This window comes from Mixophyes fleayi, chromosome 4, assembly GCF_038048845.1.
Source record: "Mixophyes fleayi isolate aMixFle1 chromosome 4, aMixFle1.hap1, whole genome shotgun sequence".
Classification (NCBI taxonomy): Eukaryota; Metazoa; Chordata; class Amphibia; order Anura; family Limnodynastidae; genus Mixophyes; species Mixophyes fleayi.
This window is the reverse complement of record NC_134405.1, coordinates 114,623,153-114,648,090: the sequence shown is the minus strand read 5'-3', so window position 1 is coordinate 114,648,090 and position 24,938 is coordinate 114,623,153. Positions and strand designations below refer to the sequence as shown.

General features: G+C 40.5%; 1 protein-coding gene across 3 annotated transcripts in view; it reads left to right on the top strand.

The window, feature by feature from the left end:
- Nucleotides 1-7,210, top strand: part of NEDD4 (NEDD4 E3 ubiquitin protein ligase) — a 108,168-nt gene extending 100,958 nt beyond the window's left edge. For all 3 annotated transcript variants that reach the window (XM_075208039.1, XM_075208038.1, XM_075208037.1), the window contains 4 exons: nucleotides 14-121; nucleotides 2,564-2,660; nucleotides 3,331-3,403; nucleotides 3,997-7,210. In XM_075208039.1, the coding sequence (XP_075064140.1) occupies nucleotides 14-121; nucleotides 2,564-2,660; nucleotides 3,331-3,403; nucleotides 3,997-4,099 (381 nt within the window). In that variant the 3' untranslated portion in view covers nucleotides 4,100-7,210. The remainder of the gene's footprint in view (nucleotides 1-13; nucleotides 122-2,563; nucleotides 2,661-3,330; nucleotides 3,404-3,996) is intronic.
- The last annotated feature ends 17,728 nt before the right edge of the window (nucleotides 7,211-24,938 follow it).

Sequence of the window (24,938 nt, the reverse complement as noted above, 5' to 3'; positions counted from 1 at the left end):
CCTTGTTTTCAAGCTCCTCATGTGCGGTTTGGGAGATGTGGATGTCAACAACTGGAGAGAACATTCAAAGTATAAAAATGGTTACTCTGCTGGCCACCAAGTTATACAATGGTTTTGGAAGGTAGGTGTCTTTTCATCTTCATAAGTTATGTAGGTTTAAGTCTTATCATTGCTTTCTTTTTTAGAAAATAGAATTTTCATTTCAATACAGTGCTAGCCACTATATTGGTCTGTCGAAATCGATCATGTGATCATTCAGAGCCAATGTACTGAAAGCAGCTAGCTTGGTGATGTCACAGGGTGTTCCTTAGGAGCTCACATAGCTTGTTCCTGCCACTGCATGGCATTATATCCCTCTCATTACTACTCGTGAAGTCATAGCTGCTCAGAAGCTAGCTAACTTGCTGGCTTGTAAAAAGGTAAATATAAAAGAAACTGTATAACACAGTGAATGTAAACATTTGTTATGAGCTGTCTGTTTAGAAATCTGTTTAATGTTTAGGTGAAACAAAACAGGCTAGTTACAGTCACTTAATTACAGCATTTATTTTTTACCTTTAAGTCAGCAGCTGAGGACTGTTCAGTTGTCTGTACAATGTGGTTAGAAAAGTATTGAGCTTTTGGGTTATTTAAATACAGAAATATGGCCCTTGCCTGTTTAATGAGAAGTGAAAAGCTTATTACAGAAGTAATAGCTGAACCTGCCTCCATCTTCTCTGGTAGGGGACCATTGGCAATAAGGGTGCAATGGCAAGAAAAGAAGCCATTAAAGCCGCATTCCCACATAGAAGTTTCTTTATCTTTAAATAGCATGTGAAAAATCTTTTTAAGCATACATTTCTCTTAGCTGTCCTACAAATAGTTATATCCTTTTCAAAATGTCTCTAAGCAGGCGACAAGTATGGCTGCCAGTAACACACACACAGACTCATGGTTCTGTGTGTGAGTATAATGTGAAGGAGGGGGAGGATTTTATAGCACAGACAGAGCTCAGAGGGACCTTCCAAAGCAAGCCTTTTTGCTCACTACATCGTGTGATTGTGGTTGCCATGATAGTAACTTGACACTAAATCTAATTAAACTAAACACTTTATGTACTCATCTTCAGTCCACCCCATCAAAACTAAAGAAACAAACAAAGGAAATTGGTAGTTACCACGTTGATTTATGCTAAAAAAATAAAATAAAACACACTTCCATTTTTTCATGATACATGTACATTTTTTAAATTTACTATTGAATTTTAGTTCATATTAACAAATCCAATTTATCAGCAAGAAAAACTTGCTTTTTATTTCTTGCATCTATGCCTTTTTATACTGTATGCTAACAATTTTTTTGTAATGCAAAACAGTATATTGCTTCACATCTGTGCTATCTCTGTGCTATATAATAAATTGACTCAATGCAGAGGGGGAATTGATGTGACCCAAGTAATTTGATCTCTGTGTCAAGCCAAAGAAACACAAGCTTTGTGATTTTCTATTTCTCCTTTAGAGAATAGATCCTAAAAGAATTAGACAAAAATAGTTAATAAAATATCCTGGAGGGATCATCATCATCTATTTATATAGCGCCACTAATTACGCTGTATAGGGACCTCACTCACATCAATCCCTGTCCTATTGGAGCTTACTGTCTAAGTTCACACACACACCAATTTGATAGCAGACAGTTAACCTGCTAGTATGTTTTTGGAGTGTGGGAGGAAACCCACGCAAACACAGGGAGAACATACAAACTCCACACAGATAGGGCCAGGGTCAGGAATCGAACTCATGACTCTAGTGCCATGATACACGGAAACAGGAATACCCCCTTTACCATGTACAGGGAGCCTCGACTTTGATCTTAGCAGGTCCACATAGATGAAAGTCTTTTATTAAACATTATGACTACTTTTAGCCAAACACATAGTTGTGCAGAGATGCCTGATTCTATACAGATGTCTGGGATGGAAACCAAAATATTTGTATTATCATAAATAATCAGCATAAAAACGTACTGGTCTCATGTTCAATACAGGACAGTAAATGTGTCCTGCTGGTTTCCCTTTACTGGAAATAAACAGTACAGAAAGCAGATACTGCATATGATCCTATGAATAATGGAGGCAGAAAATCACTTTAAAAACAAGAAGATGAAACCCTTTATGAAGAGATTGGTGTTAAATTTCCAAATATCATCAAAGCGCATTATAAAATCTGTGCTAGAAATATAACGTTGTTAATCACTTGGCTCGAGTCCAGTAATATTTTCCCAGTCTCACATGGTTACTCATCATTCCATGGGTTCATCTGTTTGATCTATTTGAAGTTTATTAATATTACAGACAAGTGACAACATTCTTTTATCTTAAAGCACTGACCTGGGTTTAGAATATGTTACAAAAGACTCTAACCCAGTAATTATTATTCTTATTGCTGCACCTTATGGCAAATTTCCACAGCTTATTTGAATGTAAAGTATTTTTGTTGATACAAACAAAACATTAATTTATATTCTTCCCTAATTAGATGTATTTTATTTGAAATGAACCAACCTTATATTGTTTTATATGTAGGCTGTATTAATGATGGATGCTGAGAAGAGGATTCGCTTGCTGCAGTTTGTCACTGGTACCTCCCGAGTACCTATGAATGGATTTGCTGAGCTTTATGGTAGGTATTTAGCCAGGTACATACAATTAGATCATAACAGATGGGTTGATTTTTATGGGAGTGTGGCATGAAAGGGTAAGTCTCCATATGGGATGGGGGATGGGTAGCACCTAACACTTTTCAGTACATTGGTGTCCACGCTATACAAACACCCTTTCACTACACTTGCGCTCACACTTTGCTGCTACCCTAACATCACTGCCATCTGCGCTATACTACCACAAAATTACCCGTCACACAACACTCTTGCTTCCCATACAACTGGCACTATACACAGCTTTTATTACCACCTGGGTCTGGCTGGCAAACTTTAGCCCAGGGGGCAAGACTTGACTCAGAAGCCTATTAGGAACAGTTTAAAGTAAAAAAAAAAATGCGGGTTGCCCAGTGACGCAGCCCAAGGTAGCCCACTATGGAAGCGGTTTAGGGGGGCACATGCCCCCCTGCCCCTGACTACCACCCTTGCAATAACACCACTAAAATAGCTTGCACAAGATATATTTCTAGAAAAATATTTCATCAGACAATAGCTGGGACATTTTTACTATTTACTGTAGGATACAATGTATTTTTCATTCATTTATATCGATGTTTACAGCACATCATTTGAATTGAAAAGTAATGTGCTCTTCTCAATGCTAAATCCTGACCAATATGTGTTTGATTTCAGGCTCAAATGGACCACAGTTGTTTACAGTTGAAAAATGGGGTTCCCCAGAAAAACTTCCCAGAGCTCACACATGGTATTATATCTATAATATAAATGCTTAGTGGCGTGTGTTAGTCTGTCTGTGTGTGGAAAAAATAAAACCAAGCTGCAGCGCCACCTGCTGGGCAGAGTTATACACTGACCTATATATTTCTTGAAGGAGAAGTGACAGTTGGGAGTGGTTGGTGGTTGCCGGGGGTGACAGTGGGGAGTTTTTAACACCTTAAGTAGCTTGATTTGACTAGAATGCACGAGTATCATGCACGGGTTACCTGACCTACTAAATTCTTAGTGTGTGTGAAAAAAAACCCTGAAATCTGGTATACTGACATTATTGACGAGTTGAGGGGTCAAACTCATTTTCGTGAGGTAATTTTACCTCATGAACACACCTTTTTAACACCTTAAGTAGCTTGATTTGACTAGAATGCATGAGTATCATGCACGGGTTAACTTGTGTGTGTGTGTGTGTGTGTATATATATATATATATATGTGTGTGTGTGTGTACCTAATTATTATTTTTTTCCTTCTTATGCAAGCTATGTATAACATAATACTCAGTGGTAGTGATTTAGTGGGGTTAAAAATTGTAACCGGATATGTTTTCCCCTCTTTGTTTCTTTAGTTTTAACCGCCTGGACTTACCACCTTATGAGTCGTTTGAGGACCTATGGGACAAGCTACACATAGCAATAGAAAATGCTCAAGGCTTTGATGGGGTGGACTGAAGATGAGTGCATAAAGTGTTAAGTTTACAATCTGAAAAGTCTTCTTCCCAGGGAACTTCTCCAGTGTTTTGCAACTTTATTCGGAATTTCTCCTATCTTTAGAAGGAGATGACCAGAAAGAGGTGTCTCTGCAATTACTCAAACAATGTTTGCATGTACGCCATGCACACAGATATCAAGTTTCTCCAAAATATCACCTAAAGTAGCAACTTCACTTTAGTGTAATGATTACCTCTTAATCTAGACATGCAACTAACTTGGTCATTAAAACTACTGAAGTTTAAACTGTGAAAAGAGCATAAATCATGTGATTATTTAAAGAATTAGTCTGTCCATTTCACATAAAAAAAATCTCCTAATCCAGTGGTTCCCAAACTGTGTGCCACTGCTTCCTGGGGTGCACGGCGATCCCAAAGGGGTGCCGTAGCCAGGGCCAGTGGTAAGCAAGGCGGGGGACTACTTTGTAATTATTTTGGCTTAGGGGTGCCTTGAAAAAATTATTGAAACCCTAGGGGTGCCTCGAAGTGAAAAAGTTTGGGATCCACTGTCCTAACCCCTAAATTTGCTAATATAGCCAACTTCATGTTCAGGTTCTATTGATCATTTATGAAAGGTTTTAAAACAAAGATAAGTCACATTATGAAGTGTATATTTGTTCTCTTTCTGCTGAATAAAGTAGACCTCATGTTGAGATGCGGCCACTTTTTATAGCCTGTATATTTTGTGGTGGTTTTGTATTATTATGTTAGTGGCCTGCCTCATTGAAACAGTAAAAATGGTTTGGTAGAGGTCTTCTAGAGGGACTTCTGTCAAAGCTGTGGGCCCTACTCTGAATACCCAATGGGTAAAGCATGTACCCAAAGTGTTGCCATGTGATTGGCATTATCCAGGTTTCTTCCCTTGGATAGGAAGGACTTGTTAGCATGTTGTCTCCGGCTAGTAGCTTAAACCTTTCTCCTTGAAACTTTTCATTGTTTCAGTGAAGTTATTTCTAGAGTATGTCATATACTGAGCAGAAAATTGCTGTTCTCCACTGACAAGCCCCATTTAAGAGTGAAGCAGTCTGTCTACGGTGGGAATCCTGTCTCGGCACTTGCTTGTGTCATGGTCTCATTGAAGCAATGGGATGCTATATGCAGTAAATGCCAACTCCCTGACGTAGTTTCTACGTTATAATAGTGACTTTGTTAATGTAACATTCTGTTTGTGACAAAAGCCTTTTGACATGCATTTACAGGTAAAATTTGTGATCTTAACATTTGAACATAAATGCACTCACTGTAGCTACTTCAGGCTGTGTAATGTTCCTAATTACAAGATACTTTGAAACCTATCCCCTGGCAATACAAATGATTTCATTCATCTTTATTTTATGAGCAATGCTACCCCAGCAACCATTAATATTCCTGTTTACTTTCGCTTGTGTGTAAATTGTGTGTTTTTGTTTTAACTTTGGTCATTTTCTCATGTTAATTAGATAATTATAAGGCTCTGTTACTTTTTGTTAATAATGTGTTCTGTTTCACTCTGTTTTTGGACATAAATATGTAAATGAAATCTTTCATTCTTAATGACCCTTCCATTACCCCAGAGTGTGCACACATTAATTCTTGCAACCTTGCACAGTTACACAGTACAGACATGTTTACAAAGTTTTATACGTTTACGGTTACTTTCGTTTATAGTTTTTATATACATATATATATTAAATCCTTCACTAGCCTAGTTACCAAATAATGTGTTACAATACAAAATAACCAAAATCATATGGTGTAATAATGTGATGATACTTGTAGTTTGTTCTTTCTTTGTAACTCAATGTGTGTATTTTTCTACACGTAAATTATTTTCCTATGTGAAAATGTAAAAGTTGTTTTTACTTTGATAATCTAAGAACAATTTCCAATTTCAATTCTTCAAAAGCATCTTATAACCTTCATGCAAATACTTGTTCTTTAAAGTGTATCCATTGCTTGCACACGTCAGAATCTACAGCTATGGGAATGCAGCCCATCAATTCTGTAGGCTCAGTTGTCACTAACACTAATACCTACAGAATTTGTAGGCTGACTATTGGTCCACAAAATGGCTACTACCGCTCTATGTAGTCATCGCTTTTTGAAGCCTCTGACACTTTACTTCTTGATACCTTACAGACACTCTGACAAACTTTGCATTTGATTGTTTATTGTGATGTATACTTGCAGACTTGAATTGGGGCTAATATATTTCTATGCAATAAAAGATATGCAACTGTAAATTAGACGCAGTAAATGCCTTTCACTGGAATTTAGTGATTACAAACAATTCAGAACATAGGGACTTTACTGCATGAACCAAACTACAGATATGGGATCTGTTACCTGGAAAGCGTGGGACTTGGGGTTTTCTTAGTAAGTGTGTTCTTTCCATAATTTGTCAAAACTATTGCTATAAAATATAGTGAACTACATTTAAAAATTGCCATTTACGTTCCCCTAATTGTTGTTTAGCAGTGCTCCTCATAGTGACTGGAGGGAGCACTCTGTGATCATCACAGAACAGTGGTTATTATTTACTACTTCCCCACCACCACCTGAGATCCCATACCTTGTACTAAGATGGTGAAAGTGTTGGCTAGTTATCTTGTTAAGCCCAACTGTATTCACCGGTATAGCTTTCCAAGCTCTATTGACCAGTGATATGACCTCAGCTGCTTATCATTGAGTGACTGTATATATTGTATTGCTGCTTTTACTCCACCACTGTTCTAGGGGCCTGCAACATATTCACAGCAATAGCAGGCCACACGCTAGAGGAGGGGTCAAGCACCTTACGTCATTATGTAAATTGAAGAAAATAGATTTTGTTTTGATAGAGTTTTGTAGTTTCCCATTCTTTGTGTTTTGGTCTTTATGGCTGCATCTTTATTCCTTAAAGTATTAAATGTAAATAACTGATAATTTATATGAAAAATGATTGTATAATGACCGTCGGATATTTTGTACAAATGCATTGCAGTAGAGAAGCAAATGTATCATTTGAAATGTTGGAATATTTTTTCTTTCATCATTTTTAGTCTGAAATGCTTACACAGTATTTATCCTGAAGCAGTAAATAGATTTATTCTAATATTGTCTTTGAGTATTTTTTTCTGCTTTAAAATTAATAAAAGATTATTTTCTTGATATGTCTGATGTAATAAAACATAGAATGTATAAGTATGGTTCCCGGGTGGTGTATAGCACCTACTCCTTGCTAGGGTGATTCTGGTACTGGGGTGTGGACTCCAACAACCAATAAGAGATTACTATGTAAATAGTGTGTAGCCTGTTAATGTATCAGAGGTAGTACTCTAATACGTAATCCTTATGCTGGAACACTATTACAAAGACCTGTCTCATTGAATTATTATAACTGTCAACTTTTAGTTTCCACCCACAGGAAGTTAGCATGTTAGAAGAAACAAACATATGAACTTTTTGTTACACAATACTTAGTAAATACTAATAAGTAAAACAAATTTTATATTGTACATATCAACCCCCCCACCCATGGCATGCATATACCATGATGTCTAATTTTCCTAGTAAAGTGTACAATTCTACTTTAATAATATAAACTTATGATATCTGTTATAGTGCTGACGATAATTGCAGTCTCCAATTAACAGTCTGTTAGTATCAAATGCAAATGTGGAATTCATACATGATGTCCTCTGTACATGAAGGAACCTTACAGCATGATGACTTTAAATCTGTTGCAGTGTCTCACATCAGGGTGCCATCTTTTTCATATAGAGATGCAATGCTTATAGTCATTATTATTATGCCCCTGCAAATTCCAGCTTTTTTATGATCTCATACTCCAAGGGAAACAATCTCACACTTCCAAGGAATCCATATTCCAACAGGTATGTCATTGTGGAATCTTTGCCTGTAGTACTATACTTGTAGCTAGAACATTTTTTTTCATCTATTGAGCATCAACTTTGGGATGGACGCATACAAATAAACTATTACTTAGACTAGTTTACAAAAGTATGCTGCTTATAGTACATGGGATTTTCAATCTCCAGTATCACCCGAGTATTTTAGGCGAAAGGCAATTGATTAAACTCTGGTAACAAATGAATGACACAAGACATAAATTAATCTTGATTCACTGGCATGACAATATTGTGTATATTTACAGATAAGGAAAAGTATCACAGCAACATATGAGACTTTCCGCAGTGTGTTTTTCCTCTATAAAAATGCTTTTTATTAGCACACATTAGGCTTTTAGTGCTGATGTACAAATATCCTGTTTTTGCATGAAATAACGAACCAATTGGACTTTCAAACACTATGTAGCATTGCAAACTAAATGAAAAGTAATACTTTTAGATACACGTAATTATATTGTTACATTGTTTTGCTACAGAGTAGATTAAATAATCCCTTAAATGCTGTGCACCCTCCATCCTCTAAACAGCAAGCCCTGCTTTTGACAGATCTGCAGAATGAGATGTGATTGATTTTGTGCCATTACTCAACAGCACTGAACACCCCCCTCCCTTTCTAGCATTAGTCCCCTGTCAGAAGCAGGAATTGGTGTTTACAGAAGGGAGGGTGGACGACCTCCTTATTGTGTCTGTAAACCTCTTTTTCTGAAGTTTCCATGAAAACGTTCTTGATTAAAGTATGGGGAACCTTATAATCATCATTTATTGATATAGCGCCGCCAATTCCGCAGAGTTGTACACAGAATATTTCTCTCTCCTCCTTTGGGGGACATTGGAGTATAGATAAGGGCAGGGCAAAGTGGCACTTAAAGAACTTCTGTTAACTAAGCCCTAGATCGTCCCTCTCTATACCCCACTTACTGTTTCCTCAGTTTAGTTTAAGTGCCTGTCGAACGGGCTGTGTTGGGCTGGGCAATAGCCCAATTCTGTTTAATTCATATTACGTTTACTTCTATTTACTATTGCATCAGAGGCTTCTGCCTCCTGTTATATGTGACAGTCAGCTGCTGTCAATCATCAGAGACAGAGTACAACATGGACAGCTGTATGCTGTCTGGAGGGGGGGGGGGGAATTGGAGGTACCGTGGAGCTGCCTCCGCTGCCAGACCCCCTCTCCCAACATTCAGTGTGCCCTCCTAGGAGCAGGGCACAGTCTAGGGGCACTGAGATAGGGAGCCCTGCCAGGCACTGGATTGGTGGAAGGGGTTGTCCTGCTGGATGCCTGCCAATCCAGTGTCCGACCCTTGAGGAAGGTGTTTTTTCTCTGATGCACTTCCTCCTTGGTGGTCTCTCAATTCCTTGTGTGCAGACACCAGAATAGGCAGCTATTTTGCAGCTCCAGCTTTTCCCTTTTTCCCTTGTCTTGTAAGGTAACGGATTAGGGGTGTTTTTTTTCCCCAGAGTTTGTCTTTTAGACTGTGTTGGCTACTTGGCTGTATTTGCAGGCTCACTTTCTGTACTAGACTGTCTGATGCTTTAATTATTTACTGTGTTTTTCACTGTTTGATTTGACTTTCATCTGTATGTTTTGTCCCATCTTTTAACATGTCGGGGAAAATCAATGCGGTTAAGGCTGGGGTAATTTCTATGTTGCAGTTCACCTGTATCGCCTGTAATAAGTTACTGCTTGGGCAGTCAGACACGGATGCCTTGTGCACAGCCTGTCAGTCTCAATATCGCATGCCGTATGCTCCAGAAGGTTCTGGTTTTGACTTGGCAGAGCCTGCCTGTGCTCGATCTCGTTCCAATATTGTGGCTGAGCTCGCCCCATAGGTGCGGTCTTAGTCTGTGAGCAGTCCTTCTTCAAATCCCCCTTCCTCTGTGGCAAGTGAGGTAGATTCTGGTATGTTAAATCAGGGTCCTGCTGGACGTGTTGTGGCGGATTCTGAAGAACCGGCCTAGGTACACGGAGCCTTGCATCCTCCGTACAGGGTTTGGTTTCTGTCTCCTCCTCCTTAGAGTTAGTGTTGCAATCTGCTACACAATCCTTCTCAAGCGCAATCTTGTGGCGTCACCCCTGCTGGGAAATGTTAGTTTCTATCTGTTCTTCCCAGGTGGAGGGAGAATTAGTGATGGATCCTGACATGGACATTCCTTCTGTGATGGAGGAGCTTCATCCTGGTGGTCAGTGTGTAAAATTTAATATGGGCAGTGCGTCAGGTCCTTGAGATTCCTGTGGCGGAAAACCCTGTCACTGTGGGGCCTTCTCTCTTTGTGCGATGGACAAAGCAATCTTTGTCTTTTCCCATTTCTTCCCAATTGGAAGATTTGTTGACAGAGCCTTGGTCTTCACCAGATCGTAAGTTCCAGGTGTCTCTCTGGCTGAAGTTGTGTTATCCCTTTCCTCCTGAGGTTCTTGCAAAATGTGAGGCGCCTCCACATGTGAATGCTCCAGTTGCAGGGCTGGCCAAAGTTACTACCATCCCTCTTCCCAACACAGCCACTCCTAAGGAAGTTACAGACCGTAGGTTTGAGGCCGTTTTTAAGTCTATTTTCATGGTGGCAGGTGCTTCTCTGTGGCCCCCTTTGGCATCAGTGTGTGTCAACAAAGCTGGAGAACGCTGGTCAGAACAGCTATTTGAAGGTTTGTTGGCAGGTAGGCCGTCTTATGAACTGCTACGGATTTTTTAGGGGAGGCGGCCCTGGACGTAGGATAGGAGCACGAATATCTGCCCCTATCCTTTGCCTCATCGGACTCTCTGGCTTAAGTCCTGGGAGGCTGATGTTGAGTCTAAAATGACTTGAGACAATTCCCTTTTACGAGGGTGTAGTGTTTGTCCCTCAGCTTGACTCCATTATCAGTCAAGCAACAGGGTGGAAAAAACATTCTTCTTCCTGTCAATGCTCCAAAATAAAGGATGTCAATGTTCCGGTCCTTTCTTCAGGTTAGTCTTGAGGTCACTGTTCCTCTGGCCAGTCCTCCAGAAGTCAGTCGTCCGCCCCCAGGAGTGGACTTAAGCGTGGGCCTAGGGGCCTGGTCTGCTTGGCGTCTAGCAGCTAAGTCTGCTGCATTTTGACTGTCGCCAGTGGTGGGGGCCCGTCTTCTCTTATTCAGGGATTGGTGGTTTCAGTCTACCAAAGATGTACGGGTAGTTATGTACCCAGGGTACATAATCGATCTGCTCGGTTATCCTCCCAGGCGGTTGTTTACCACAGGACTTCCCACATGTCCACGAAGGGACTGGTTCTGCGGGAGGCGATCCAATCTCTGATTTCTTCCGGAGTGGTTATTCTGGTGCAGGATTCACAAAAGTGTTGGGATTTTATTCCAACCTTTTTCTGCTGCCAAAAGCAGACAGCTTGTTCAGATCCATTCTGAATCTGAAATCTTTGTACACTCGGGTCAGGGTGCCCAGGTTAAAGATGGAGCCTTTGCGGGCCGTGATTCAAGGCATGGAACAGGGAGAGTTCATGGTAGCTTTGACTTATCTGCATGTTCCCATCTGGGAGAGTCATCAGTCCCTCCTCAGGTTTGCAGTTTGGTCATAGCACTTCCTTTGGTCTGGCCACAGCCTCGCGGGTCTTCACCAAGATCATTGTGGTCAAGGCTGCACTGTTGAGGTCCAAGTGGATAATGATCATCCCTTGCCTGGATGATCTTTTGAAGGCAAAGTCTCCGAAGGTACTTTTGTGTCATATCCCGGTAGTGATCCAGATTCTGGAATCCCACAGTTGGATTTTCAACTTCAAAAAGTCCAAGTTGACCCCAACCATGTGGATGATCATTTTGGGACTTTTATTTGACACACGACAACAGCGGGTATCTTTATCTCCGGGCAAGATCCTGGCCTTGCAGAAAATGGTAAGATCACTGTTGGTGGTCAAACAGACCTCTCTGCATTTTGGCATGAGAATTCTGGACAAGTGAAGATTCAAGTGAGGGATATCATTCCAGAAAAGAGGGGCAGCACGGGAGAAGTCTTGAATGCGGGTTTGAGACTAGGTAACCTGATGGGAGGGTCAGGCAGCGGTCTTCAGCTGACTGAAGGGGACTAGGGAGTATGAATGGAGATGAGGTCAGAGACGTAAGGAGCAGTGGAATTAGAGAGGGCTTTGTGCGGGTGAGGAGTTTGAAGAGAATTCTGTAATGGAAGGGGAGCCAGTGCAATGTTAGAGAGTGGAGCCAGATGTAGCGAGAGAGGAAGATTAGTTTCGAAGCTGCATTGAGTATGATTTGAAGAGGAGCGAGACGGGTGCAGAGCAGCCCAGTAAGGAGTGGGTTGCAGTAATCAAGGTACGAAATTATGCTGTGCATGAGATTTTTGGTGGCATCGATGGAGAGGAAGGGTCTGATCTGAGCTATATTGTGGAGGTGAAAGTGGCAGGATTGGGTGAGGGATTGGATGTAGGGGACGAAGGAGAGGGAGGAGACAAGGATGACACCCAGGCATCGTACGTGTGGAAGAGAGGAGATGTTTGTATTACCAAAAGTGATGGTAAGTGTGGGAGGAGGGAAGCCTCTTGAGGGAAGGAACACAATAAGTTCAGATTTGGCCATGTTCAGTTTAAGGAATCGATGAGACATCCAGGAGTAGTTGGCAGAAAAACAGTAGGACACTTTATAGAGAACGGAAGTGTAGAGGTCTGGAGAGGAGAGGTAGGTTTATCGACATAGAGGTGGAACTGGAGGCTGAAGGAACTGATCCGTTCACGGAAGAGGTGTACAGGGAAAAGAGCAGAGGGCCGAGGATGGAGCCCTGAGGTACATGGGAGGGATGGGGAGGAAGAGTCCTATGTGGAAATAGACCAATTGGAGCGATAAGAGGTGAACCATGAGGAGAATGTCATAAAGACCAAAGGTGCTATGGGTGTACAACAGGAGAGGGTGATCAACTGTGTTGAAGGCTGCCAATAGATCCAGGAGGATAAGTGGTTTGCTCCTTAGTTTAAATTGCTCTACTGTATTAGCTTCTACCACCTCTGGTGGGAGGCGATTCCACTTATCTACTACCCTTTCTGTGAAGTAATTTTTCCTCAAATTTTCTCTGAACCTACTTCCATCCAGTTTCAATGCATGTCCTTGTGTTCTAGTACTTTTCTTCCTTTGCAGAGTGTTTTCCTCCTGTACCTTGTTAGAAACTTTTCAATATATCAAAAGGTTTTATCATGTCCCCCTGTTTACCTTCTCTGCTCCAAGCTATACATATTAAAATGTTTGTCTTTTTGGGTAAGTTTTGTGTTGTAGACCATCAACCATTTTAGTTGCCCTTATTTATACAGTCTCTCGTGTATTTATATCCTTCTGGAGATATGGCTTCTAGAGCTGAACACTATATATTCGTGTTTAGTAGCAGTAGCCATACCAATGACCTATACAATGGCATTATTACTTTTTCCTTTCTGCTACTGTGTCCTCTCAATATACAACCAAACATATGACTTGCCATTGCTTTGTTACATTGCTTATCTGTCTTTGTCACCTGAAATAGTGACTCCTCTATCCCTTTCCTCCTCAGTAGTGCTCATTATTGTGTCATTAATACTACATTTAGCCTTTGGGTTTTTGAGACCCACGTGCCTGATTTTGCATTTTTTGGCATTAAACTGTAGTGCTCTTGACCATTCCTCTAGTCTTGAAGTTGCTGTAAATTAAATGCTATAACTGCAAGCAAATGGGACATATATGTAAGTGTCACGAATACGATTCCAGCTGCCGTGAATTCGGGGTGTTCGTTGTATGAGGTTACACACGATTTCAGCCTGCAGTCTCTCTCACCTATCACACAGGTTATAGACCTACGGAATCGCCCCCAAACACAGCGCTCTCACACCCCCAGACACTTCAGGTTTGCCACCACCTATTGAATACAGACAATAGGACCCCAATATACTGTCCCACACTGGCACACAGGCTTCTAGCTATTCACAGACTAGCAAGACCCACACCAGCACGCACAAGGTTAACTCTTTACACCTCCAGACTGTTATACAAATGTAAATACAAGCACACACAGCTTGTTAATCAAATGTATCAACAAATCACACACTGGCATTCCAAGGCTTAACTTGATCGAGCTCTCTTCTAACAGGCTAATGGGTTCATTAGAGTATCAAGAATGCAACTTATTAAATTATAGATTTAATATACAGGGCATACAGATAATGAATAATAATTAATAGATTGACATCACAAGCAAAGCAGTTTAAAATAAAAAGGGTTACATTCAGAATTGCACTTACTTGGGTTGCATAATCTGCGCCATGGGGAATTGGCTAGGAAGATGGACATCTTATCAATGTAACTTGATTTCCCCAAAAAGTCTGACCCCTTGCCCCTTCAAAACACAGTTTTTTAAGCAAACTCAATGGGATGGTCTTCCCAGGGGCACTGTTTAATGCTAATAGGGAGGCAGGGATGTCTCCCGGGTGTCACTGTAGTTGGCTCACAAATATTCCCAAAGTTTTGACCTGTAGGTAATTCTTCACAGATACTTCCCAGAGAAATAACTCCCTCTTCAATCAACCGGTCATAATCTCCCGCATATTTAAATACCAAACATGATGGGATTATGACAATGTGACATACCTTTTCCAAAGATATGTGATTTTAGCTGTTCACGGATGCCACCCGTACCTGTCATTCACAACCCTGGTGTGATTTCTGCTCCTCAATATGGAGTAACCTCCCGGATTTCCCAAAATTTGAACTGTAAAGGCATTTTCCTTCATATTTCTATATACCTGTATAAGCATGCACAATGTTGCCTTGGGCTGCAAGGATGTCCAGCTGTGACCGGCCCCGCAACGGCTATTCAGGAGTCCAAGAGCTCTTTTGAAGCTGCTTCAAGTGGCCTGGTTATCTTCTCACACTGGGATGTGCAAAGCCATTAAGTACATTTGCATCAGACTCAATGTCTTCAAACTTTACACTTATCAATGGACTCATTTGATATTACATATTTACACTGTGGTTATGATTTATCCCTTATAAATAACTGCAAGCTCTCTAAGTTCACGACAGTAAGAATCCCTTAAAACAAATAAAGCTCCAACAAAACCACAATCAACCACAGCTAGGAAATTCTCTAATGTCTCTAAAAATTGTGATTTTTCTCTTTAAGGTAAAGCAGTGTCTGCTATTGGAGTCTCAAATACTTCTTTGACACTTTCTAAAACTATACCTACTCGAATCATGATAGGGCCACTCACTACTCACCATTCCTTTTTGTTGTCTACCACAGCGTTCATTGATTTGTTGGACAGATACTTACTATGCAAGTTATGATGCACTGTTCTGTGTGCCCTTAATGGAGTCTTCATTCCCATCCTGGAGGATGGGGAAGAACTGCATTTGCCCTCATGACACAAAACATCCAGACACCTCACAAATCCTTCAACCTTTCTGACAGCAAAACCTTCCTGAGTTCCCTGAGGTCACAGGGAAAATACTGCACATTAATCTCATAAGCATCAAAACAGACTGCTAAAATGTTGGCCAGAATTTCTCAATACTCCAAAGTCAGAAGTAGAAAAAGGCACACGACTGGTTATGAGTGATTTATGGAAACTCAGATTTATTATCCCCCCACCTTCAGACAGTAAACAACCCAAACAAAGAGACAGCTATGTACCTTGATAGATATGGCAGCCTCTTGAAGACAGTAGATGCCTAACTATTCTTCATTATATGTACCACTTCTAAAGTTGAGTACACACCTCTAAAATCTTAGTTTAGATTCAATCTGTGAAATTGTTACAGAAATTGTAAGTCCTGATGAGCATGCGTACACATCTACACAATTTACCTTCAAATCTGTGCTCTTCATCTCTCATAACCATCTGCTGAAAAGAATGTGACTGTGCAAACTCTACAAATATCTGTCTACTCTGCTAGTTATGAGTACATACATACTTCCTCATTTACTCGACATTGTTCCATCGTAATTTTTAGGAAGTCTAGATAACTAAATCAACAGATGCAATGTGTTTTGGTACAATAAAACATGATCGTGGAAGTGTACACACTCTTACAATATCTGAAGAAACGGTTGTGAATTGTGTTATTTGCACGATAATTGCATAGATGTGCACACAGCTATGACCCAGTCAATCATTTGACGGCCCCCATCATATCAGCAAATAAAAGACAGCCTCACCCAAGCCCCAGGCCTAGGATTTCCAGAGTACAGTAAATCATTTTCACTGTACTGTCATGAACAGTAGGCACCTGCTCAAGGGGTCCTAACTCACAGACACAATGATACAAGGCTAAGTTGTTGCATACTACATTGCCTCCTGGACCCTGTGATATCCAGTCTATCTACTTGTCTCAAAGCAGTAGTGCAGCAGCCCAATTATTTCAAAAATATTTAACATTGTTTTGGGCCATCACCTTATGGTCTTGGTTCCCTGCCATATATATTCTATTGTCTAAATATTCTCAGCGCTCCATGCAATCAAGCATCACAAAATGGGAACTTACTCATGGTACCTTCTTATCTTTTTGGAATGCTATGTACTAAATCCAGAAACTTTACTTTTCCTCTCCTGACACGTCTCACATCTCCATTTTGCAATGTTGAGGTTACATTATTTGTTGATGGTTCTTGTTTTCGCAAGGAACAAAGCAAGATGTGTACTGGTTATGCTGTGTGCACTTCTCGCTGCCTAGAATCTTTCTCTTGTGCCCAGTATGCCCATGCTTAACTCATTTTTTTCAGCAGAGACTGCCATTGGCAACTGATATAAATGCTAACATCTACAATCACTTTAGGTACATTTCTGGTGTAGTATATGACTTTGGAGCCCTTTGGAAAGAATAGAGGTGCCCTCACGGGTGTGAAATAAGCAACTTCATACATACTTCAAGATTGCATGAGAAACAATTATTTGCTATAATCTGGTAATACGACTAGCATTTACTAATAATACTGTCAAGCCACATACACCTGAAGCAAATGCTACTATTTTTGAGCTGGACAGATCTTGAGATGCATCCGACTCAATATATGCACTAAAATACAACTTTTTTTTTTTTTTTTTTTAAACACCCCCCCACTGTCCCTATGTACAGTCTGCGCATTTATGCTTCCACCTCTAGATGAGCCTCTAAGTATTCAGTGGTGCTTTTCATGGTGGAAACATTACTCACTTCATTATGATAGTGGTGCCAATTCTATTGATATTATTGAAGGATTCAATATTTCTGGTGCTTATACAGATATCCCAAACATTACCCCCCAACATTATATCTATCAGACTTATTCTCTGCACATAATATACATGATATCAATAAATAAAATCTATTGTGATGATTTCTCAGACATTAACTTAACTAAGTCCTTCGCTTTCTATATAATTGCATTTATACAGGTAAATTAATTCCAGTCTGACCAAAACGCAGGTCAACAGGTGCTGACCTCTGATGGCCTTTATTGTAGATCATTTGCCGACCAAACTGAAAGGACCCCAAAACAGCCAGATTTTGTTATGTTTTTCACATACTGACTGTTTGCCAGCTTGTGTAACAGCATATCCTGACAACTTTTCAAGAAAGACCACCAAAAACATCCACCAAGCAAGCTCTGTACATTTGTGGAACTACATGTCGCAGCATGCCCTTATTATCCACAGATTGCCGAATCAAGATCAAATAAAAATGACAAAGCACTAAGGGGTCTATACATCAATAAGATGTGCTGCAAATCGCAGTGATGCATATTTAACCACTACTAGAATGCTTCAAGCCGCGGCTGCTCTGGGAGCCCCGACAAAATGACCCCTGTGCTCCGATTAGTTTTTACAGTTTTTAGTATTTACTGGCAGCTTAGCGCTGCAGGTGAAAGGAGGAAGTGCACTTTCTCTATAACGGATTCTGCAAAGCCAAAGAGGCTTCAGCAGAATCCTGTAGGAAATGACAGGTAACGCCATCCTGAGATGGCATTACCTGACTGAGCAATGCAAAGCTTCATGCACTGCAGAACATCGCCGTCCCCATATTAATCTATGGGGACTGTGATGCTGCACGGTATTTGCCTAAAAAAGGGAATTTCTATGAAAACTCTGTAAGGCAGGTAATGCATAATAACTAAACTTAAATCATGCGGAAATCGCAAAAGCGCTTGCTCGGCTTGATACGTAGACCCCTAAGTCTGTTAGCGTAACAACTATATAATATTTAATAGAACATACAAGTGTGGGTGTAAAACAAAACCTTTTTTTAATTAACTTCGTCAAGCTGTGCTCTACTAAAAGCAGGGAATGTTAGTTCCACATAATACATTAAATGTTAAACTGACCAACTCATACCAAAGTCTTCCATTCTGACCAGTTCTACACAAACGATAAACATTAATTAATTCAGAATTTTAACATAATCATTGCTATGTTTTTATCTGGGTTAAGGCTTACCAGCACACAGCTTTTAATTGCAAATCACCCCTAAGCGTGCACCCCATGTACAAACTGGTGTGCAAGAGTGGTGTGCCCACATTGTATAAAGAAACACTGATTCCCTATACTCACTAAGTACACTACCTATCTATCTATCCACACACACACACACACACACAAATAGCATGTGCACATTACCCTGTTGCCTTCCCCGATACTTCACTTTTATGGATAGTACAATAAACAGATTCCAGGTGAGGCAGCACTCAGGAATTTAAGACAAATTGTAGCTTGTATCAAAAGAGTGAATTTAATCCATTCCAACGTTTCAATATATTACTTTCCTCAGGGACATCATCCCTGAGTGCCGCCTCACTTGGAACATTATATATATATATATATATATATATATATATAATTTGCCACAGTGTTCTAACAGAGGAGACTGGTATTTAGCTGGCAATCTGCAAAGAAAGAATGCAAACTTGTACATGTATACAGTAGTTCACCTAAGTTACAGAGATACAGGTGGAGGACATATGTGTGATAAAATAATAGTAAAGGGTCTGATTTAACCTACATATTTCGAAGTGGTTTAAAGGGTGTCCTTTCCACTGCATGCTGACAGGGTGTGTCATCTGTCCATCAAGTTAGGGCTGTAGGAGGAGGGTAAACTATTTAAACCTCTCTTTTTCTTTGATATGTGTGTGACCAATGCCAGACAGTGGCCAGGGCTGGGGAACTGGTCTCTGTTATTTTAGTGTTAGGGTTACAAGAAAAGTGTGTTCAAACTTTGTTATAAATTACTTTGCCATCCTGACAATAAAAAGCAAAGTAAAAGCAAGAAGTGCTTGTGTGTGCATTACCTGAAGTGTGCCCCATTATAATACAGAGAGAGAGAGTGTGTGTGTTGTCAAGCAATTTTGTAATGCACCTACACTTTTATGCAACATGCAATAATACATATAGCCACTAGGTTGCGGCATTAGGCCATCTATCTACATGTTCCAGTGAGCTACATTATATTTATGTTTATGGCATTATGGTCATTATGTTTGAATTCTTATGTTGAAGATGATGAGTAGGAAAGTGAGTGCTGCTTACATTATAATACTTTGAGTGATTGAAATATTGCTAATGTTTAGTTCAGACATGTGAAGACATCTCAATGCTCATATTAACAGCAAACAACAAATGCATGTGTGTGCTTTTACAGCACATACAATAATTACATATGTGAATGAGTCATCATCATCATTTATTTATATAGCACCAGCATATTCCATAGCGCTTTACAATTGGGAACAAACACGGTAATAAAACAATACTGGGTAATATATACAGACAGAGAGGTGAGAGGGCCCTGCTCGCAAGCTTACAATTTATGGGACAATGGGAGTTTGACACAAGAGGTTAAGTGCTACATTTTGCATTGAGTCTGCTTTATACACTTAGATGTACTAATAGTAATGCACATACTGCCATTAGTTTATGACGCTTAGAAGAGTACTAAATGCATATTTAAATAGAGATAGTACATTAGTAAACTAAGTACACTTTACCCCTTTTCTTGTGTCCCTCTTTTGTCACTATTAAATGTATTTCTTACTCTAATTCTCCATAATCATATTCACTCTGGGCGTTCAGACATTGTACTAGTATTCTTTTGTATAATATTTGGTGTAACATTAACTTGTGCTTGGAACACTAGAATAATGATGAATAATGAATAATAGTACATCTCTCTTTAAAAAATTCCAACATTTCAAACTCACTATTAGAGAAACATTTAATGAATCTAAGGCTATTTGCTGCGATTATATAATAATAATTGCATTTAAACCATACTTGCCAACTCTCCTGGAATGTCCGGGAGACTCCCGAAATCCGGGTAGGACTCCCGGGAGAGCAGGCAAGTATCCCGCATACTGCAATTTACTCACCAAAGTGATTTGCGGTGAATTGCGTAATTTGGCCCCGCCCCCACAACAAAATGGTGTTTTTTATGCGTGGGTGGAGCCAAAATGATGCGATTGACCATGCCCCGCCCCCTCCGCCCTCCAACCACGCGCCCTGCCCCGGGTCTCCCGGAATTCACTATTCAAATGTTGGCAAGTGTGATTTAAACATGTCTGTATTTGCATTGGCAGCTATAAACACGTGTCAGCGTGTAAAGTGATACAAACACCAGTTTGTTATGATGTAAGCACTCTTTTAGCCTTGTGTGCTATGATTTGGCAGTTGTTGGAAACTCCTCCAAAGGTAGTTTAAAAAGTTCAGTGATCAAAGTGGAAATTTAGAAGTGGTAGTGTAAAAAATGTAAGTACATGGAATGTAATAGTATTACAATGAAGGCAGTAGGAAAAGTGACTTTATGGCATGCCACCATATACCACTGTGTACTTCCACCACTTTTCGTAGTCTACAGCAGGAATTCCGAGGACACAAGAATAGAGGGGTGAATTAGGATGTGTTTTAAAGAAATGTTGAGGGATTACTTAGTCTAAATGTAAATTATTCTAAAAGGCCATGTACCCACTGATGTTTTCCAATGCAAGTGAAAATGCATGTTAAACTCCAACACAGTTTACATTTGTTTCCATGTCTACCACATGTCTACCTGCAAGTGTGTTTTCAATTTCAGCATAAATACATTAATGGCTAGATGGTGGAGGTTTTTTTGGGGTTTTTTTTAGAGGAGCAACATTTGGACCCATCTGATAGGAGGAACTGTGAGAGGGATGGTGTTCTTCAACATTTCAGACACATCCTAATTCACTACTCTATTTGTGGAACAAAGGAATTCCTAAGTGTTGAATAGTTTTGTGCCAAAACATTTTGCAGAGCAAGGTTATTACAATGAGATAAAAGGGTGATAAGTGCTTATGTTTTTAGGTATAATCTGTGCTGTGGGAGGATGCACAGTCCTTTGCACGCCATCCAAACACTTGAATTTTGCACCAGCTCAAAGTTTGCAGAAATTGGGTGCTTTTTGCAGCAAGAGAGACGGTGATTATTAGATATATATTGTTTTTCTTATTTACCCCACACTGTTCATAGCAATTTCACACATACATAAAAATGTTTTGAATGTGTTTTTAAGCATATGCATTGTAAATATGCATTAATACATAAGTACATTGCCACGTTATGACTAATGTGTGTCTGACAGGTTTTTAATTTGTGTCCTTGTAAAAGTAGGATTTTGTCACTTCCCATGCCAAATTGTTTTTGTTTTTTGTTTTTTTTAAAAAAGGGCATATCACCTTAAAAATTCTCATCAACCCATTCATCATGTGTATGTATAACACTGGAATATAGGCTAAATACATGTTATTGAAGAACATTTGCAAGGTAGTTATAAGAAGGCTATGGATCTTCAGCAAGGTGGCACAATGGTTAACATTGCTGCTTCTGTGTGGAGTTTGTATGTTCTCCCCGTGTTTGCGTGGGTTTTCACTGGGTGCTCTGGTTTCCTTCTACACTCCAAAGACACAAACACAGGTTAATTGGCTTCTGATAAAATTATCCTGTGTGTGTGTGTATGCCTGTGTGATAGGGAATATAGATTATAACCTCCACTGGGACAGGGAGTGATGGGAATGATTAAATATTCTCTGTAAAGTGCTGCATAAAATGTATGCACTATAAATGTTAATAAAATAATAAATAACTAGGGTTAATCCATATTGCAGAGACAGAGGATAAGGAAAAGATGACCCAAATATCTTTCATTTGTTCTTAAAGTACGTAGCTACTGTGTTCATTTAGTGCTTTCCTTAGCGTCCAGCCTCTTCTTGTGATTTATGACATGAGCTGGAGGTCAGAGTATCCCTCTTTGTTATCTAATAACAAAGAGGGATATTCTAATTTACAAAACACATAACACATGGGGATTAGAGCCTTCAAGCAAGATGCAGACTAGCAATCTATTTCTCCATACAGTACAGTTACAGTACAAGATAGTATAATACAGTTATAGAAATATATGAGAATAGATCTTCCTCCTATTCATTTCAACCAGGAGCGGGCTGGCAACATGCAGCCCAGGGGGCGCACAGGCATTCATGGAGGGGGAGGCCGGCCCAAACAGCGGTCACTCTGAGCAGCCTGGGGGACCAATGCCCCCCTGCCCCCTGGCCCAGCCCACCCCTGATTTCAACTGTAAATCAGGTTACACGTAAGCTCTATAATGGATAAATCATTAACATTATTTTATTTCTTTTAGAAAATAACTCAATGCTATGTCCTCCTTCACCCAAACAGTATAATTATTAAGGTCCCATGTTTGGAATACTTGTGGATCAGGAGGCGCTCATCCCAGACATCACATATAATGATTGCTTCTCCAGGAACAGCAGCCTGGAGAATTTCATATTTACCAGGACTTTTCCAATATTCAGAAATTTTGCCTACTCAATTTATTTGCTGCTGCAGGGAAAGGGTTGGACCCCTGTCTACCATACCATACCCTCTCTAATAACCTATGTATGGGAAACCCTGATTTCCTACCACACCCCGCCCCAGTCCCCCCCCCCCCCCTCCCCCTGATCTTTCTTTTTGTAGTCACTCTTGGAGGAAGTTTCCCAGAGGTCGGAGAATAATCTATGATTTTCTTGATGGGTTGCAGTGAAGGTGTATGGACTCCTTGTCTGAGAAATATGGCCTGCCCCAGCTTAGTATCTTTTGAATACTCACAATTATACTCCTGTCTACACTCTATACCTAGATCTCTGGTGCTTAAGGGCCTAACTCCATTTGAGATAATTTGCTACTACACTCCTAATAGAAGAGGTATGATTTCTATTCTGTATTCTTTCTTTAGAGCTACCTCTGCAGAATCCTCTCTGGGACATTAACTAGAATGGGAAAGTGATCTTGGCCCCTCAACGGATGATGTCATGTGATGCTGGATTAGGGATGGGGTTTCTACGGCCTCTATCTCTACACTGATTAAGGATAACTTTTATAAAATCTACCCCAGATGGTATCTGGTGCCTATGAGGTTAAACAAGATGTTCACCGTTTCCTCACTTTCATACTGAACGTTTGGGATCGGGGGGGCTTTATCCGTGTTTGCTGCCGATGTCCAAAGATTTTAACATTTTGGAAAGACATTCATAACCTTCAATTGAGCAGATCTTGAATATTAAATTCCGCCTCTTCCCTTGGAGTGCCCTGCTGTACCTCTTTGTTCCTGGTTTAAGGACCAGGACCAATAAACTTATTTCACATATTCTCAATATTGTAAAATCCTCCATAGCTAAATTTTGGAAGGACTCTTGCCCACTTCCCTTCCAGCATGTAAGGAACAATATTGTCTCTATGAGTGAATCACTTATCATCTGCAGGGAAAAACCGATAAATATGATCCCATTTATAAACCTTGGTTCACATTTGCCTCCCCCTCCTCCTGCTCCGCAACAACTCCTTGTTTCCCATCAGCTTGATCCTTCACATGATGTTGAAATTGGCGATAATACTTACGATATATATATTTATTCAGCAATACACTTGGATTGTTTTTTAGCTCTCTTTTTGGCTTTGGTATATACGCTGACAGGCGCTCTTTTTACCTTCTCCCCCACTTCCCTATCCTTTCCTCCCCATTTTTGTATTATACTCTTAAAATGACATGCTTGAGGGCGTGGCCTGGCAGCCATCTTCGGAGGATGTGAGTTGGAACTGCTCCTGCGGCGATTCCTGAAATTCCCGGGAAAAACCGGGATACTTCCCTTCTAACCCACTCTGACAGCACAGGTACAGCTCCGGGACCCCCAGGGGTCTGTAAAAACTCGTCTCTGCCGGCAGGAGCACAAGAACTCGGCGCCTTCCTTCTTAAAGGCCTACCTATGCCTCACCGTGGGAATTGCCCGCTGAAGATTGCGAAATACAGCCTGCAAACTCCTCGCTGAAGAGGGACGCTATCGCTGGCAAGAACCCGCAGCGCCAGTGGCATTCGTCCTTTTGGACGTCGGAACAGTCTGCCCCACACATCTACCCATCTTTGTCCCTGATCCGTTAGTGACATCGCCACGGACCACCCTCAGCAGCTACACGCATGCTGTTAGCCTATACAGGTCAGTATTGCAGCCCTTACCTGTCATACCATCTGAAGAACAGCGTGCATAAACATCTCCCCTGTTGGCACGTCTGCTCCCGATCGGTCCCCTTCGTGGAGTTCTGGTCTCCCTTGGATGCTCTGGGGTGCCTCCTCCGGTGCTCTCCACTTGCTGGATGATTTGGTGCAACTCCAGCGTACGGGCGTGGAGCGGGGGGCTCAGATACACTGTGGTCCCAATCTGCCACAACTTGCAGAAGTAAAAGAGCTCCAGCCATTGAGAGGTTAACCCCAGCTAAAATCAGCTCTCTTTTGGCCTTCCTATTTGATATGAAGATTTGCTACCCTCTAATAGTTAATCTGAAAACTGCAACTGAAATTATTGTCTAACTCCAGACAGACAGCCTCTCCTGACCAATCTGGGACTCTCTTCCTGTGCACTCAGCACATTGTGTCGGTGG